The sequence below is a fragment of the Pempheris klunzingeri genome, chromosome 20, assembly GCF_042242105.1.
Source record: "Pempheris klunzingeri isolate RE-2024b chromosome 20, fPemKlu1.hap1, whole genome shotgun sequence".
In the NCBI taxonomy this organism is placed as follows: Eukaryota; Metazoa; Chordata; class Actinopteri; order Acropomatiformes; family Pempheridae; genus Pempheris; species Pempheris klunzingeri.
In genome coordinates, this window is record NC_092031.1 from 10,683,230 (window position 1) to 10,698,294 (window position 15,065).

The window sequence follows — 15,065 nt, forward strand, 5'->3', positions numbered from 1 at the left end:
CTGGATGATGTTTCCTTGATACTTTTCTTCAGTGTCTGGGGCTGAATAGCCTTCAGCTAAACCTCACCTATTTTAACCTGTGTATTTGCTTCCTTCCCTTCATTCTAATCCCCCTTGTCTGCATTAGGAGGATGGCAGGTATGAAGGCCCAACACTGGCCCATGCCATTGAGCTGTTTGGTGGGCGAAGGTGGACGATGGGTACAGGTGGAGTGGAGAAACCTGCCTCCCAGAAAAACAGCCCTCTGAGCATCAATGACAAAACCAAGAAGAAAAAGAAAGTCCTTGTCAGGGTTAGTTGATAAAAAAAGGTCTGCTTCTGTATCTGTCATTGTGCCTTTCACAGTACATTCAGCTGAGACTCTGCTCACAATGAGCTCGCAGGTAAAACTTCAGTGTCTATGTCAAACTGAATTTTACCAACAGGTATCCTTGTGATCTTTTATTCGCAGTATTCATTAGGTCGGTTTGCTTTACTGTCGGCCTAGAAATAGACTGAATTTCCATCATTAAACCGGTCTGACATGATAAGAGCCCTTATAGAACTCTCTGTTCGCTGCTGTTTTCTCTAATAATACAACTGTTTACACACCGAACACAGGGCGACAGTGGGGATGCCACCGATGACGAGATGGTTTCCAGGAAAACACGTAGCTGTAAGGAGGGCCTGTACCGAAACGGACCAGAGTCTGACAGCATTGACCAAGAAGATCCAGGTAACATTTTACGGATGCATTAAGAATCCAAAATTTGTAGATGTATGCCAAGTGAGGATGTAGCTTTATTATATTAAGTTACTAGATTAGATCAATGTGCTTTTACTTTGTGTGGAAAACCCAGCAAAGATATTTTAGCAACCCAAAAGACCACAAGAAATAAAAAATAGAACCATCATCACAGGGCATTAAGATGTAACAGGTCATTTCCTATGGTACTGTACAGTCTGTATGATTTTTATTTACCCTCTGTCCTCTTTGTCTCCATAGAAGACAGCTTCCCTGGACCTTTCTCCCTCTCATCCAACAAAAGCCCTGGATTGCTAGCCTCTTCTTCCTCCTCCTCTTCTTCCTCCAGCATGGCGGGGTCCACCCAGTCCCGTCCACAATCTTCACCAGTCCTCTCAGGAACTGCCAAGTCGCAGCCCGGGTACGCGCTGTACTGTATACCAAGACTGGAGGGGTGAAATTCTGCCTTTCCCTGCTCACTTAGGCTGAGATATTTTGCCTTTTTTTTGTGGGTTGTAGGGCATGGAGCAGCAGATCGTGGCACGGCCGAGGTAAAGGCTGTTTCAAAGGCTTCCAGAACCTCATTATTTCTGACAGCACAATGAGCTTCATAGAGTTTGTTGAGCTCTTCAAGTCATTCAGGTAGATACCAATAATTATTCTACCAGATTTTATTTTTCCAGATTCACATACCATTCGTATATTTGTTTTATCTTGCCAAACATCGTGGATCAAACAGATTCTTCTGGTTATATGTAATCATGATATGTGTATATTGTATATGTTCTGTTCAGCATTTTTTCCGTCACTCTCCCTCTTTTTATTGAATTGTTGTGTTCTTATCAATAGCAGCTGAAGATAAAACAAATGCCTCTCGAGGTTATCATGCCTAGAACATTTTCTAAGGGTTCTTGTCTTTATAATATTTAGCTTCTATCATATTTTTCCCTGTCAAATAAAAGGAAGCAATGTTTTTCCTTGATAAGCAATGGATTATTCTCATACCAGTCCTCCTACATTTCTTAGATTGTTGTGCATCTGCTGCCCAGCAGTTTCCATTTAAATTCCACACTTGCAGATAAGATGGAACCACAATACTCCAGCAGATCAGCCTCTCATAAACGTTGCTCATTTTCTAAAGATGGTTCCTGAGATGTTTGTTTAGCTGTCTGACCATTGTCTGTGCGGTGTCTAATTAAAGTTTCAATTGCAAATCTAACTCATGAATCTCAAACATCTCTTGCATCAGTTTATTATCACAAACACTGAAAAGAACCGATAGAAGGTACAGCAAGAAAAATTATAAACAAAGTATAGATAAATGCAATAAAAGTAGATGCAATTGACTGAATTTGTGTAAGTTAATAAGTTGAAGTTAAAAAAAAATCACCTTTATTTAGTCTTCAGTAAGGCTTTAGGACATTTTATGATTGAGTTCTTAGTGTAACATAATGTTTCTGCACATATGTGTCTGTGGTGTAAAATTGGAATAAGATACTAAAATGGATTGTCTGTCAATCTAAGGTAGCTAAAATGGGTCTATATTCTCCTTTGTGTTGTTTCCTCCACAGTATCCGAAGCAGAAAGGACCTGAAGGAGCTGTTTGACACGTATGCTGTCCCCTGCAGTCGCACAAGTCCGGAGTCTGCACCTCTTTACACCAACCTCAGGATAGACGACAAAGACACAGGGCTACAGCCAGACCTCGGTAAAAGAACTAACAATTCCAAGCATTTACAGTATATAATGTTAGCAGGCAAAAACATGTGCACAAGCACCGCATTATTCCTCTTTTTTGTTTCTTCCTCCGTCTCGCCTAATCTCTCCCCTTCGTCTCCAGACCTGTTAACCCGTAATGGTTCTGATCTTGGCCTGTTCATCCGGACGAGGCAGCAGATGTCTGACAACCAGAAGCAGATCTCAGACGCCATCGCAGCAGCCAGCATTGTGACCAACGGGACAGGAGTGGAAAATGCATCACTAGGCGTCTTGGGATTGGCCATACCTCAGCTCAACGACTTTCTAATCAACTGTCAGAAGGAGCACCTGAGCTACGATGAGATTCTCAGCATTATACAGGTAGAGTCTGGAGCCTGGAGCTGCATCTATTTCACATGAACTGGATGGAGAGATGGTGGAGAAGGAGGCCATATACTGTATAGATTTGTGAATTCACCAAAATGAATGAATTCTAAATGAACAGAAAAAGGATGACAGAAACCTGAGACACAAGGAAAGCAAAGAGATCAATGTGGTAATTTTCTTCTCTTGTAGAAATTTGAGCCCTCATCAAGCATGAGACAGATGGGTTGGATGTCATTTGAAGGCTTTGCAAGGTAAAAATGATATTCACACCAAAACACAATTAAAGTAAATACTGAATCAATAATTCAAATCAAAATTACTGTACATACTGTAATAAAAAAGTGGCAAGATCAAATTTTAGATAAAACAATAATTTCCCTGTGTTATGAACTGAAGTGTCTGAAGTACAACATTTTAATAAACATATTGGTGATTACTTGCTAATTGTAATCAGTGCAGTAGCTGCATGCGTTGTTATCTAACCATCTCTTTCTCCATACCAGGTTCCTGATGGATAAGGAGAACTTTGCTTCTCGTAATGAAGAATCCCAGATAAACCCAGAGGAACTACAGTACCCTCTGTCCTACTACTACATTGAGTCTTCTCATAATACCTATCTGACGGGACACCAGCTCAAAGGAGAGTCCTCTGTTGAGCTGTACAGCCAGGTAAATGAGCCCATTTCAGTTTACATAGTATTTTAACGTCTCATTTGGAGCCATAACTCTTATTTTGTATGTTCATGTCTGATCATTGAATGTGATTTTTCACCAGGTGCTACTACAAGGCTGCAGGAGCGTCGAGCTGGACTGTTGGGATGGAGATGATGGCATGCCAGTTATTTATCACGGGCACACACTCACCACTAAGATACCCTTTAAGGTTAGAGAGCCACATCGCCAAACACAATTGCACTGCTGTAGGATGTATTGGTTTTGACAATCGTAGCCCAGGCAGGAATGTGTGTTTCAATAAACCAAACAGGTGACTTTTTAGAACACGTATGAGCTGACCTCCGTTCACCAGCTGGTTACTCTTGAGGGCCACAACAATACTATTCATCTTATGTAATCGCAGCACCTGTGTTTTATTTGATGTTGTATCTAAGGGCTGTTTTAGTAAATCTCATTAGTATCACTTTCCATTGAGTTTTATTAACTTTTATTTGACTTTGACTGCTCTTCCTAAGAATTGAATCTCTCCCATGATCCCCCAGGATGTGGTGGAAGCAATTAACCGGTCCGCATTTGTCAATTCTGACATGCCCGTCATCCTGTCCATAGAGAACCACTGCTCTCTTCCACAGCAGCGCAAGATGGCTGAAATATTCAAGGTATGATAGCAGTTATGTCTTTATAATTTTCACACGCATATTGCAGCTATGACTTCACTTATCAGTGTGTGTATCTATTTATGTTTTCCATCTGTGGTTAATTTGTTTCTGATGTCGCTGGTATTTAACTTTTAAGCGAGTCATAACAGAGACACAGAGAGTATTTTGTCATTCATGTGCATGTCCCAGATCACATGAAGCTCGAAATTGCTTTTCACATCCCATAGTACTACATTTTCAAGATGGCCCCTCAATCTGCACACATAGCGTTTCATTGGGAGACTGAACACTAAAATTTAATAGGTAGTTTACATGAGCACAGATGCCGCTTTTACAGCACTACCATGCAGCTACACCTTCAGTCTAGTCTCTAGTACAACAACATGTTATCCTCAGTGGCACCATAGCAGCACTTTCTGAGCAAGCAGTACTCCACTCATTTGTTTCCTTTGCCCAGATTTTGCTGTGGGCATTGGAACTGGCAGAGCTCCAGCCAAAGGCTTGCTTTTCTAATCTTCAGGTTACAACTGTCCCTTTCTTCTTCTTTTTCTTAAGTTATATACCATGCATATCTGGGCATGACAGATGCATCATGGAATATCATCTTGCTTTCATCTAACAAAACTTCCCAGCATCCTATCCTCCCTAGAGACTTCTGACTTCTGAGTGGCTTGATAAAGCAAAGGCTTTCATGTTCAGACAGCTCTGTGCCTCTGGCTATCTTACATCACCATGGACTTGTTTATTTGGAATGTTGTTTTGGGTTGATAAAACTTCTTTGATTTTCTTCTCCCCCTCTCATTTGACATCACGCTCTGGTCAGATTATTGGAAATCATTCACTGATGTCTGTCTGTCATGTTTGAATACTGATTAATCAGACGGTGTGTGGGGAACGTCTCGTGACGCGCTTCCTCTTTGAAAGTGACTTCAGTGATGACCCTCACCTGCCCTCGCTGCTGCAGCTGCGGGGGAGGATCCTCCTCAAGAACAAGAAGCTCAAAGCACACCAGGCGCCGGTGGACATACTCAAACAGAAGGTAGAGAAGAAAGATGGACTTCCTCTCCACGCATATAAACACTTATATACACTTATGTACATAATTTATATCTCATATAAGCCGTCCTTTAAATGGCTGTTGGGTACCATCAGTACAATAAGCACTTTTACATTTAGCACATTTTTGCATGTAACGCTGGTCATTAGAGTGCTCTTACACATAAATAATAGATGCTAATGTGCTCAAATGTCCGCCCCATTACACCATTTTCACTATATGTTTACCTCGCACACATAATGTGCTACAAGACAAACGATAGATTCTCTGCAAATAAGAACTTGTATATTTACAGTTAATGGGTAGATATAGATCTTACGTCCAATACAGGTACATCTCTGTAAATATTTTAGTGCGCACACATTTTTTTTTTTACATGCACTTACTCCTTCTGTTCACTTTTTTTTTTAAACAATATTGAAACCCTTTCTCAGGCTCACCAGCTGGCCCACATGCAGGCACAGGCCAGCAATGGATCACCGGGGGTTACTTCACCTGGCAACCACACCAACGAGGAAGAGGAGGAGGAAGAAGATGAGTACGACTACGACTATGAGTCTCTATCAGATGGTAAGGAGAACTGCAGTGGGGGTTTGCGACACTTCAAAAGCACAAACCTAACCTCGGCTAAAATACCACATACATTATACGTAGATTCTTATGTTGTAACGCTTGAATCACTTTCGGATCACCTTTATTCTGTCTCTCTTTTTTAACACTTGAGTCTTTGTTTAGGTTGACACTTTGTTCTTACTCTCTTCCTTTCCTATTTTATCTTGCCCGTTTTCCACTTAGCTGATGTCCTCACAGCCTCTACTGCCTCGTATGGCCTGGAAGGTAAATGCACGGCTCTGATGCACTTCTCTACGTACCAGTGTTTCCATCTAATTTTGTTTTGCTGTGGCAGCTGGTGGTCTGTCACTGATTGATTTTTATCGTCTTAGAGTGCTGCATGTAGCTATTGAGCCTGTAATTGGAAATTTGGTTCCTTGTTGCCAATCTATTTGCTATCTACCGCTGCAGAATAACTACAGAGGAAACACTGGTATGTAGATGTGCACAAGTGATCTGCATCATTGCTGTAGACTGTTTCCTGTATGTGCCCGCATACTTTAATAGCTGCTAGCTTTCTGCTTTTTGTATACGTCAGATTAACTTCTGCTGTACCGTGGCTATCTATCATGCACTTCACTGGTACCCATCAAATCCATTTGATGGTAAAAATTATTTTAAGTTGTCTTGTTTGACAGTTTGAGATTTAATTTTGAGAATTAATATGCTAACACTGAGGGTTTTGCTGATAACTTCTGTTGCAAGACAGCCTCCCATACTCTCTACTGTAGCTACATTTTGACAACAGCATGTTTAGACTGTACTTGTGCCATCCAAGTATTTTAATCACTACTAAATTGTTATCAGTGGGTGGTTTCTGACATCAGGAGTGTTTGTTATGATGTATACTTGTTTTATCACCATTATGCAATTGCAATAACAGCAAGTGTAACTTAACTCCCTGCTCACTACATCAGTTTTTCTCGTGCCATGTGCCAATGGAAGTGACGTTTGTAATATGCACTCTGTGTATCCATCACTCAACTATGAACACTGTGTTTAGAATAACATCGATATGTATTTTTTGAGCTTGTGTTGTCTTTGTGTGTCTTAATGTTTGGCCTGCCTGTTTGATACGGTACTGCGAGCTGCAGTATATTTGCCACATGGTTAAACAACCATCCAGATTATTTAGCTCTATAAATGCAGTACAGAGTCAGGGCAGGTTGGGACCATACTGTCTACGTCTATATTGGCTTCTCTTGAAAAATATGTAATTACAAATATTGTGTGTGGGTGTAGAAGAAAAAAACAAAAGAAAACATTTTATTCACTTTTAGCGGTCTTTTAACAGTATGCTGTCTGCATGAGCTGTCTTTCTCCCACAAACACATCACCTCCCTTCCTCCTCCCCTCCATACTGTATTTGTCTCTGACCTCGCCAGTGGCTGGGCAGGCTCATCAGGGAAACAAAACAAAGCCATCTGGTTTCTCAGGCCCTACACTGCCCCCACACTAAACAACAGTCCAGGGGAAACTACCCTGTCCCGCTCCCAGTCCCAGCATTGCTCTCTCCTAATTCCTGCCCTCTGCTTGTCCCTGTCAGAAGAACTTACTGGTCATAGACCTTTCAAAAACCACTTCTCCCATCTAAACTTCATAGAGTGGTTCCGTTTTGATACATACTTCCTACCTAGCTCACTAAATAAACTGCACTCTGCCTTCCACTGTCTTCATCCCCCCCCCCACATGCTTTTACTTTAACATCAGCTGTCCCAGTAAATACAAACAGTTGAGCACTAAACTGCCAAGTCGCCACCATCTCTTTTTTAACAGTAGCTCCCTCCGGTCACAGTCTGGTCAAACTCCCATCTCTGGCTACTGTCTACAGGATGACAGTCAGGGTCAGCTCTGCTGCCAAATGCTTTTCAAATGAAGAGATTCCATATGTCAGAAATTAAACAAGTGATAAAAAGCTTCTGCATTTTCAAGCTGATATGTTTCTTTGTGTGTTTTTGGCTGCGACTGATGCGTAGGAGGAATGGGAGCACAGCGAAGAACTTCCCTCTGTCGCTACTGTTTACAGTTGACATTGCTTTGAATATCAATACGGAGGGGCATTTGTGGGGTTTGGCCTGGGAATTTGCCCATGGGGTCTGCAAGTAGCAAGGGATATGGATAGCTGCTTTTCACTTTATAATTATCCTGAAAATGTCCCCACTTGTCCTCTATTAATATTATTATTATTACTATTATTATTAACAAACACGCTATAACTATGTCACTATCCTGTTAATATACTGTGTGCGTTCATGTATGCATGTATATACTATATATTCTATAAATATAAAGATTTCATTCAGATGTATTCGTTGACATCAGAAGTAAAAACAAAGAGCAAAGTGTAAACCATGAAATTGATAAAAAGGGGAGAAACACCACGGCTGAATGCTGAAGCTTTGAGCTACAGGTAACTCCAGTTGCCACTCAATGCTCTGACTTTATTGTATTAACAAGAAAAACCAAACTCCTCTCTTGAAATACGTAAAAATAAGTCAGCTTTTGACTTTGCATTTCAAGAGAGGAGTTTGGTTTTTACAAGAGGTGAAATTCCCAGATGCTAAATTTACATCGACTCATATGTGTCTCATTGGTGATTTAATGTGCTGTATATCATGAGCAACTGTCACACCGGCTTCAGTGCACATTTTTATTTAGGAGATAAATATTAAATCCATTCATCTTTGTCAGGCCAGTTTATGCCTCAACTATCTTGGGTAGCTATGCTACTATACATATGGTGGGCTGGACTTACATTCATTAACAAATATGTCCTTAAGGAGAAATAAAGCTTTAAAGAGAGGTAGATTTGGTTGGTTTGTTTGCTAGATTGGCAGGTATTTCAACCTGTATGAGCATTATGACACTACATCAGTGTTTTCTGCAGTTTGCATATGATTCATAATAATGCTAATTTTCTGCAGCACATTCAGCTGTTTGTTTTTGACACTTGACTCACCCACAAAACATTTCCTGAGGATGTGCGCTCTGTCAGACACTTCACTTAACTGTATTTTCTTAACAGATAACATCCTGGATGACAAGCCAGAGGGGAAGAGCTCAGCAGACAAAGAAGAGCACCCTGCTGATGAAATACCAAAGAGGATGAAGAAGTCTGATAGCACTACGCAGAGCAAAGGAAAGGTAGGGAGATACAGTATGATGTAAAAGTAATGTGAACGGAGGTTAAGTATGTGCCCTTACCACTTTGTTCCTACTCCGTTCTGCATGTGTTTCTATTAAGTTCTGCCCCTACTCCGCTCCGTCATTGTCTCTCTGAGTAATAGTTTCATGTCCTGTGTCTACCTGCACATGTAGGTGTTTGACATGGAGCTGGGCGAGGAGTTCTACCTCCCTCAGAATAAGAAGGAGAGTCGACAGATTGCCCAGGAGCTGTCCGACCTCATCATCTACTGCCAGGCTGTGAAATTCCCCGGTAGAGAATATTTGATCATTCAGTCTCTTTGTCAAATACACTTCTTTTGTGTTTCTTTGCTTTTCATTTTAAACATAAATTTTTCAGTGTTTCTTAATGTTCCTCCTCTTTTCCTTCTCTCCTTCACAAATTCTTTTCCCAGTGCAAATCCCAAGTGATTTATTCTCTGTCAAAATCTTTCTCCCTCTCCTCTTTTACATCAAACATGTCATCATTATGTCCTTTTTACAGTCTTGCCCACCCTAATCCACTCCCATGTTATATTTAAGAGGTCAAACCTTTCCCCATGTTTTTTGAATTTTTTCATTGCAAGACATTTAATATCCCAGCGTAACTCACCATTCCTCTCCCACACAGGACACCCACTGAGATGATGAATCCCTTTCTCCCCATGGGAGAGATATGGTTACCTCATTGTGTTGTCAGTCCCAGAGCAGTACAACAACAACAACAGAGTTGTTATATACTGTACATTAAGGAAGTGTTTTTGGGATTTCCTGGTGGCTGAGAATAGTTCAAATTTGACCCAGGCCCTTTATCACACCACCGGCCTTCCAGTCTTCCAGTTTTAATAGTCTTGCTATAAGCTGATGTGTGAAAATGAGAACTTGTGAAAATGCTCTGTGTTCAGCAGTTCAGGATGTTTGATCTTTGTCTACCCTCATAAAAGTTCTCCCATTTTCTCTTTATTGGGATTTGTCTTCATTCCATGCTACCACTAATCTCACTTATTTTTTTGTCCCTTAAATATCAACCTCTTATCTTCCCTTTCCTCCCTCGAGTGTCCTCTTCTCCACTTGTGTCCTCTTTTCTCTGCATGACATTTGCCCTTATAAACCTGCCCATGTTTCCACTGGTATTTTATTTGTTTACTGTTTCCAGGGACCAGAGATTTGAGAAAGAGAAGACAGGGCAAGTGGCCCAATTCTGACAGACAGCAGACTGGTTACTGCTGTGTGGTTGCAGGCAGAAATGCTACTTCTAAAAACTTGCCTAAAAACATTTAAATCATCTTAAGTAGTTCTCACCATTCAGAGAATGCATGGCACATTTGTCATCTCAGACACAGTGCTGTGAAAAAGTATTTTCCCCCTTACAGATTTCTTCTGTTTTTGCTTTTTTGTCACACTTACATGTTTCAGATCATCAAACAAATTTTAATATCATACAAAGATAACCTGAGTAAATACAAAAAGCAGTTTTTAAATGATGATTTTATTTATTAAGGGACAAAAGCTGAAACATGTAAGTGTGACAATAAAGCAAAAACAGAAGAAATCTGTAAGGGGGCAAATACTTTTTCACAGCACTGTATGTTTTTGGAAAGGAGACACAGGTTTGACACCAAATAAAAAAAGAAGGTCAGTATTAACAGTAGTTAAATGTGTTGTATGCAGCATTTAACAGCCTTTGCAAAGACGATTGGAAGCATCTAGCTGCATCGAAGCTGCATTTTTCATGTTATTATACCGATTTCTGGCAAAATCTGTGGATTGCTTTAAAGAACTAAAAGAGGTTTTCTTTTAGGCCAAAAATATATTTTTGGCCAGCATTTCTGCAAATAATACAAACTTAAAATCATTGCTATTAGGTCTACCCTTCTGCGCTAATTGAAACAAATGCCCTTGGAGTGATGCCTGGCAGGGAGACGACCAGCTTCCTTATTATGATAGAAAGTGACAGCATTAAGGGAAATGATTTCCGGAATTTGAGAAACAAATTGAGTCAGATAAAGATGACATCATTGTGGTGTCTCCAGTCTGTCTGTGTTGCACTACTGACAACTTTCTTTTCTGTCTGCCTCTTGTGTGTGGGAACCCAGGCCTGTCCACGCTGTCTCCAGCCGGCTCTAACAGAGGGAAAGACCGGGGAAAGAGCAGGAAGTCCATATTTGGCACAGCTCCCGCTCGCAGCACCACAACAGGGGAGGTGATGACACAGAGTCGCACCTCAGGGAAAGGTACGCAGGGCCTAGAGGTGGTAATTATTAGTATTAGTATCTGGAAAACAAAGATATATCAATATATGTATTTTTGCTTTATTTTTTGTATGTTTCAGAGATATACTAAGCCAATACAGGACTCCCACATTCTAAACCCATCTATTGTTAGTTGGTTCAAAGGTGCAGATTAAAAGTGGTGCAACTACATGTGGAGAATTTAATTGGATAAGCAGCCAAACACTCACTACAGTTCATAGCAGGCAAGATATGCAATAAAATGTGAAATATAGAGGAATAGAAGATAGAATTAGTTATGGCTGTATTTGAGCTAAAGAATACAAGGCTGTAGTTATAAATGACATAAGAGCTGCAGGACTAAAAACTTTACACGTACAAGGTGAATGTTAAATCTGTTTTAAAATCTGTCATTTTGACCCTAAATATTCAGTTATTCAGCACCAATGAAAGTTAAAGTTTGGGGAAAATTATTTTCATGATATTTATCAAGACTAATTAAAATATTACTAAATCCTGAGTGTTCTTTTTTTGTCTTCATGTCTTCAAGCTGATAGAGAACAACAGGCTCTAAATGTCTCTCTCCCCTCCCTCTAGGTGGCACCGAGCGGCTGAGCTGGGAGGAGCAGCAGACGTCTCCCGTCCTCAACCCCCCCACCTCCCTCAGCGCCATCATCCGCACGCCCAAGTGCTACCACATCTCCTCCGTCAACGAGAACGCAGCCAAGCGCCTGTGCCGGCGTTACTCTCAGAAGCTGATCCAGCACACAGTGTGCCAGCTGCTCAGGACTTACCCAGCAGCCACCAGGATCGACTCAACAAACCCAAACCCTCTGCTGTTCTGGCTGCACGGCATTCAGCTGGTAGCCCTCAACTATCAGACCGATGGTGAGGACAGCTTTAACAGCACTTTCTATGACTTTGTGTCAATCACAAGCAAAGATTTTTATTTCATTATATTACCTAGTCCCAAATAGTGGTTAGTGGAAGATAAAGGAGAGATGACTGAAGAATACATATCTTCCCCCCTTTGTTATGCAATTGAAAACATCTCCAAGGCCTCTTCTAATCTTCACTTGTACAGCCTTGAAATTTGCTGAAAGGCTTTAAATCAATGGTGAGCTAATGCAGTGTTTTCCATAGAGAAAAAAAGACCAAGAAATTTTTCTCTGTTTTTCACTCTGTTTCTTTTCTCCTCGTATTCACTTCATGTCTCACCTCTGTCTCTGCTATTCAAATATTTTTTTTTATCATTTGGAATCAAAGTTTAAAAATTATGATCACCCATTAGTGTGCAAGAAGACACAGTACATGGATTCAGACTTAGAAGTTTTCTTTCAGTCTGGTTGACCTACTTGACCTACCTACAGAACAAATTTAGCAAATTGGATAACCATAAGGTATAGAGCTTATTGATTATAGTTATTTATGTGCATCACATTTGACTCTTTAATTCCGTTTCCTCAATCCCCTTCCCCTCTGTCTTTGTTTTTTCCTCAGACCTGCCGATGCAGTTGAACGCAGCTTTGTTTGAGGCCAATGGCGGCTGCGGCTATGTGCTGAAGCCGGCAGTACTGTGGGACCGCAACTGTCCGCTCTATCAGCAGTTCTGTCCGATGGAGAGGGAGGTGGAGAAAATGAGCCCCGCCATCTATTCCCTCACTGTGAGTTAAGACGACTTTTGGAGCAGAATGGAAGACCCTTAGTAGTTTGTTCTCTGCACTTTCATCCTCAGTCGTTTTGATCCACATTTTCAGCTACCTATTCTTATATTTTCTTACCTTTTATACTGTCAGTTTCAAGTTCAGGTTGCATTAATTTTCCTGAGTATGGAATCTTAAATCATATCATAGTTGCATTTGAAAAGTGATTTGCAAATAATACTATTTTTTTACAAAAAATGTAAATGCAGATTTAAAAGTGTTCTACATATTTATAGATACACACACACACAGACTCCTAGGGACTTGTATTAGATCCATTAAGGTGTGTTTGGACAGTTTTACTGTGATGTGCTCTGTATGTGCTTTCATTATTTGACAGCAATGAAGACCACCCAGTTAGTTCCATATAGCAGTGAATTCCTCTTTCCTCAACCTCATAAAAGCTCCGCTTTGCAAAATGTCCACACTTTGTCTCCACACTTTATCTTTGCTTTTCATCACTAAGACAAGACATGTTACTGTCTTTAGCTGTGTTAAAAGTGAAACTGGGAAATAAAACAGTTCAAAGTGTATTTAATTTGCATAAAAGTGAAGAGCATATTGTAAATAACAGAGAACAATTTGTTGACACGAAGGTCTAATAATCCAATTAAATAACAGCTTGAATTGATTTTAGGAAGTACACCATGTTCATAATGTTGCTGCTGAAGATTCTGAGTCATCTGAACTGTTTATCCACTGACATTCATGATCATCTGTGAGGCTCAGATTGTCTTTTCCAAAGCACTCAGAGGCAACATGAACACTGATCTAGTTAAAAGCAGCAGTATAAACAGAGGGATGATCTCACACTCATAAAACCTGTGTGTGTGTGTGTGTGAGAGAGAGAGAGGGAGAGAGACTGAAAGAAGGTATAATAATGTCTTTGTTGGCAGGTCAGAGTGACTTCACTGACTTGGCTCAAGTGAACTGAAAATAAGCTGGATGTAGTGATGGTGGATAATGTCACAAGAATAATTAACTGCAAGTGTTCATACATGCTGTGACTGTTAATCATCACACCTCCTCTGTCCCCTCAGATTGTCTCTGGTCAAAATGTTTGTCTGGGTAACAGCGCTGGCAGTCCCTGCCTCGAGGTGGACATTCTGGGCATGCCCATCGACAGCTGCCACTTCCGTACCAAACCCATCCACCGCAACACCCTCAACCCCATGTGGAGCGAGCACTTTCAGTTCACGGTGCACTTTGAAGAGATGTGCTTCCTGCGCTTCGCCGTAGTGGAGAACAACAGCTCCCAGACTACTGCTCAGAGGACTCTGCCTCTGAAGGCCCTCAAGCCAGGTAGGAGTCTCACACACAACACATGTAACGCTTGATTGATCTAAGCTGTCTGAAAAAGCACTTGTAAATATTAAAGCATGTACAAATCAATGACAATGTCTGCAGTGAAAATATGATCCAAAAACACTCAGTACACGAGTGAACCCGTGTTCAATGCTCAAATGCATTCAATTGAGAAAAACAGTAAAAATTGTCTGGATTGCAGATAATTCAAATCTTTCATAGATAAATAAACATATAGATAAATAAATGTAACTGAAGGTTTTATCAACTTGAGCCGCTCTCAACACCAGCAGAGGTCTGTGCCTGCCTGTTTTTTTTTTTTTTTTAAATGAGCCCATTCAGTGTTAAAACATTTTGAATCAGTATTTAGCTTCTTCCTGTCTGTGTCTCAGGTTACAGACACGTCCAGCTGAGGACACAACATAATGAACCTCTCGAGGTGTCCAGCTTGTTTATCTACAGCCGCAGAACAGAGGAATGTCCCACAGGGGGCGCTACTCCCTCATCAATGGTAAGACTTGTCATCAGGGACTGAAGGGCTTGGGGCTTTGATAAAGCACCTCCACTATACTTTAAAAAACCTCTAAACCTGCCTTGCGATACTTAAAATATATGGAGCCTGTCTAATAAAGCAGAAAGGTCATGACAGTATGTTATATAATCACCACTCCTGCTCTCTACACAGCTCTTCAGTTCAGAGGAGACACGGGCGTCGCAGCAGCACAGGGTGACGGTGTACGGAGCTCCGGGCCCTGAGCCCTTCACTGTGTTGTCCATTAGAGAACAGACGACCGCCAAACAGCTGCTGGACATGGTTAGCTGTTTAGAAATAAAGATTTGTGATGCTTGAAT

At 40.9% G+C, this 15,065-nt stretch overlaps 2 protein-coding genes across 2 annotated transcripts in view; one reads left to right on the top strand and one right to left on the bottom strand.

The window, feature by feature from the left end:
• rbp4 (retinol binding protein 4, plasma) overlaps positions 1-15,065 on the bottom strand; it is a 178,763-nt gene that overhangs the window by 117,903 nt on the left and 45,795 nt on the right. The gene's annotated exons all lie outside the window — the stretch shown is intronic.
• The window catches only part of plce1 (phospholipase C, epsilon 1), a 63,249-nt gene that overhangs the window by 44,014 nt on the left and 4,170 nt on the right, over positions 1-15,065 (top strand). Inside the window, exons 21-41 of the mRNA XM_070852015.1 lie at positions 128-292; positions 601-715; positions 986-1,145; positions 1,244-1,366; positions 2,296-2,432; positions 2,565-2,803; positions 2,999-3,060; positions 3,313-3,478; positions 3,585-3,692; positions 4,027-4,143; positions 5,024-5,182; positions 5,635-5,770; positions 5,996-6,037; positions 8,838-8,956; positions 9,131-9,248; positions 11,071-11,208; positions 11,803-12,093; positions 12,706-12,869; positions 13,949-14,210; positions 14,606-14,724; positions 14,899-15,027. Coding sequence (XP_070708116.1) covers positions 128-292; positions 601-715; positions 986-1,145; positions 1,244-1,366; positions 2,296-2,432; positions 2,565-2,803; positions 2,999-3,060; positions 3,313-3,478; positions 3,585-3,692; positions 4,027-4,143; positions 5,024-5,182; positions 5,635-5,770; positions 5,996-6,037; positions 8,838-8,956; positions 9,131-9,248; positions 11,071-11,208; positions 11,803-12,093; positions 12,706-12,869; positions 13,949-14,210; positions 14,606-14,724; positions 14,899-15,027 — 3,069 coding nt within the window. The remainder of the gene's footprint in view (positions 1-127; positions 293-600; positions 716-985; positions 1,146-1,243; positions 1,367-2,295; positions 2,433-2,564; positions 2,804-2,998; positions 3,061-3,312; positions 3,479-3,584; positions 3,693-4,026; positions 4,144-5,023; positions 5,183-5,634; positions 5,771-5,995; positions 6,038-8,837; positions 8,957-9,130; positions 9,249-11,070; positions 11,209-11,802; positions 12,094-12,705; positions 12,870-13,948; positions 14,211-14,605; positions 14,725-14,898; positions 15,028-15,065) is intronic.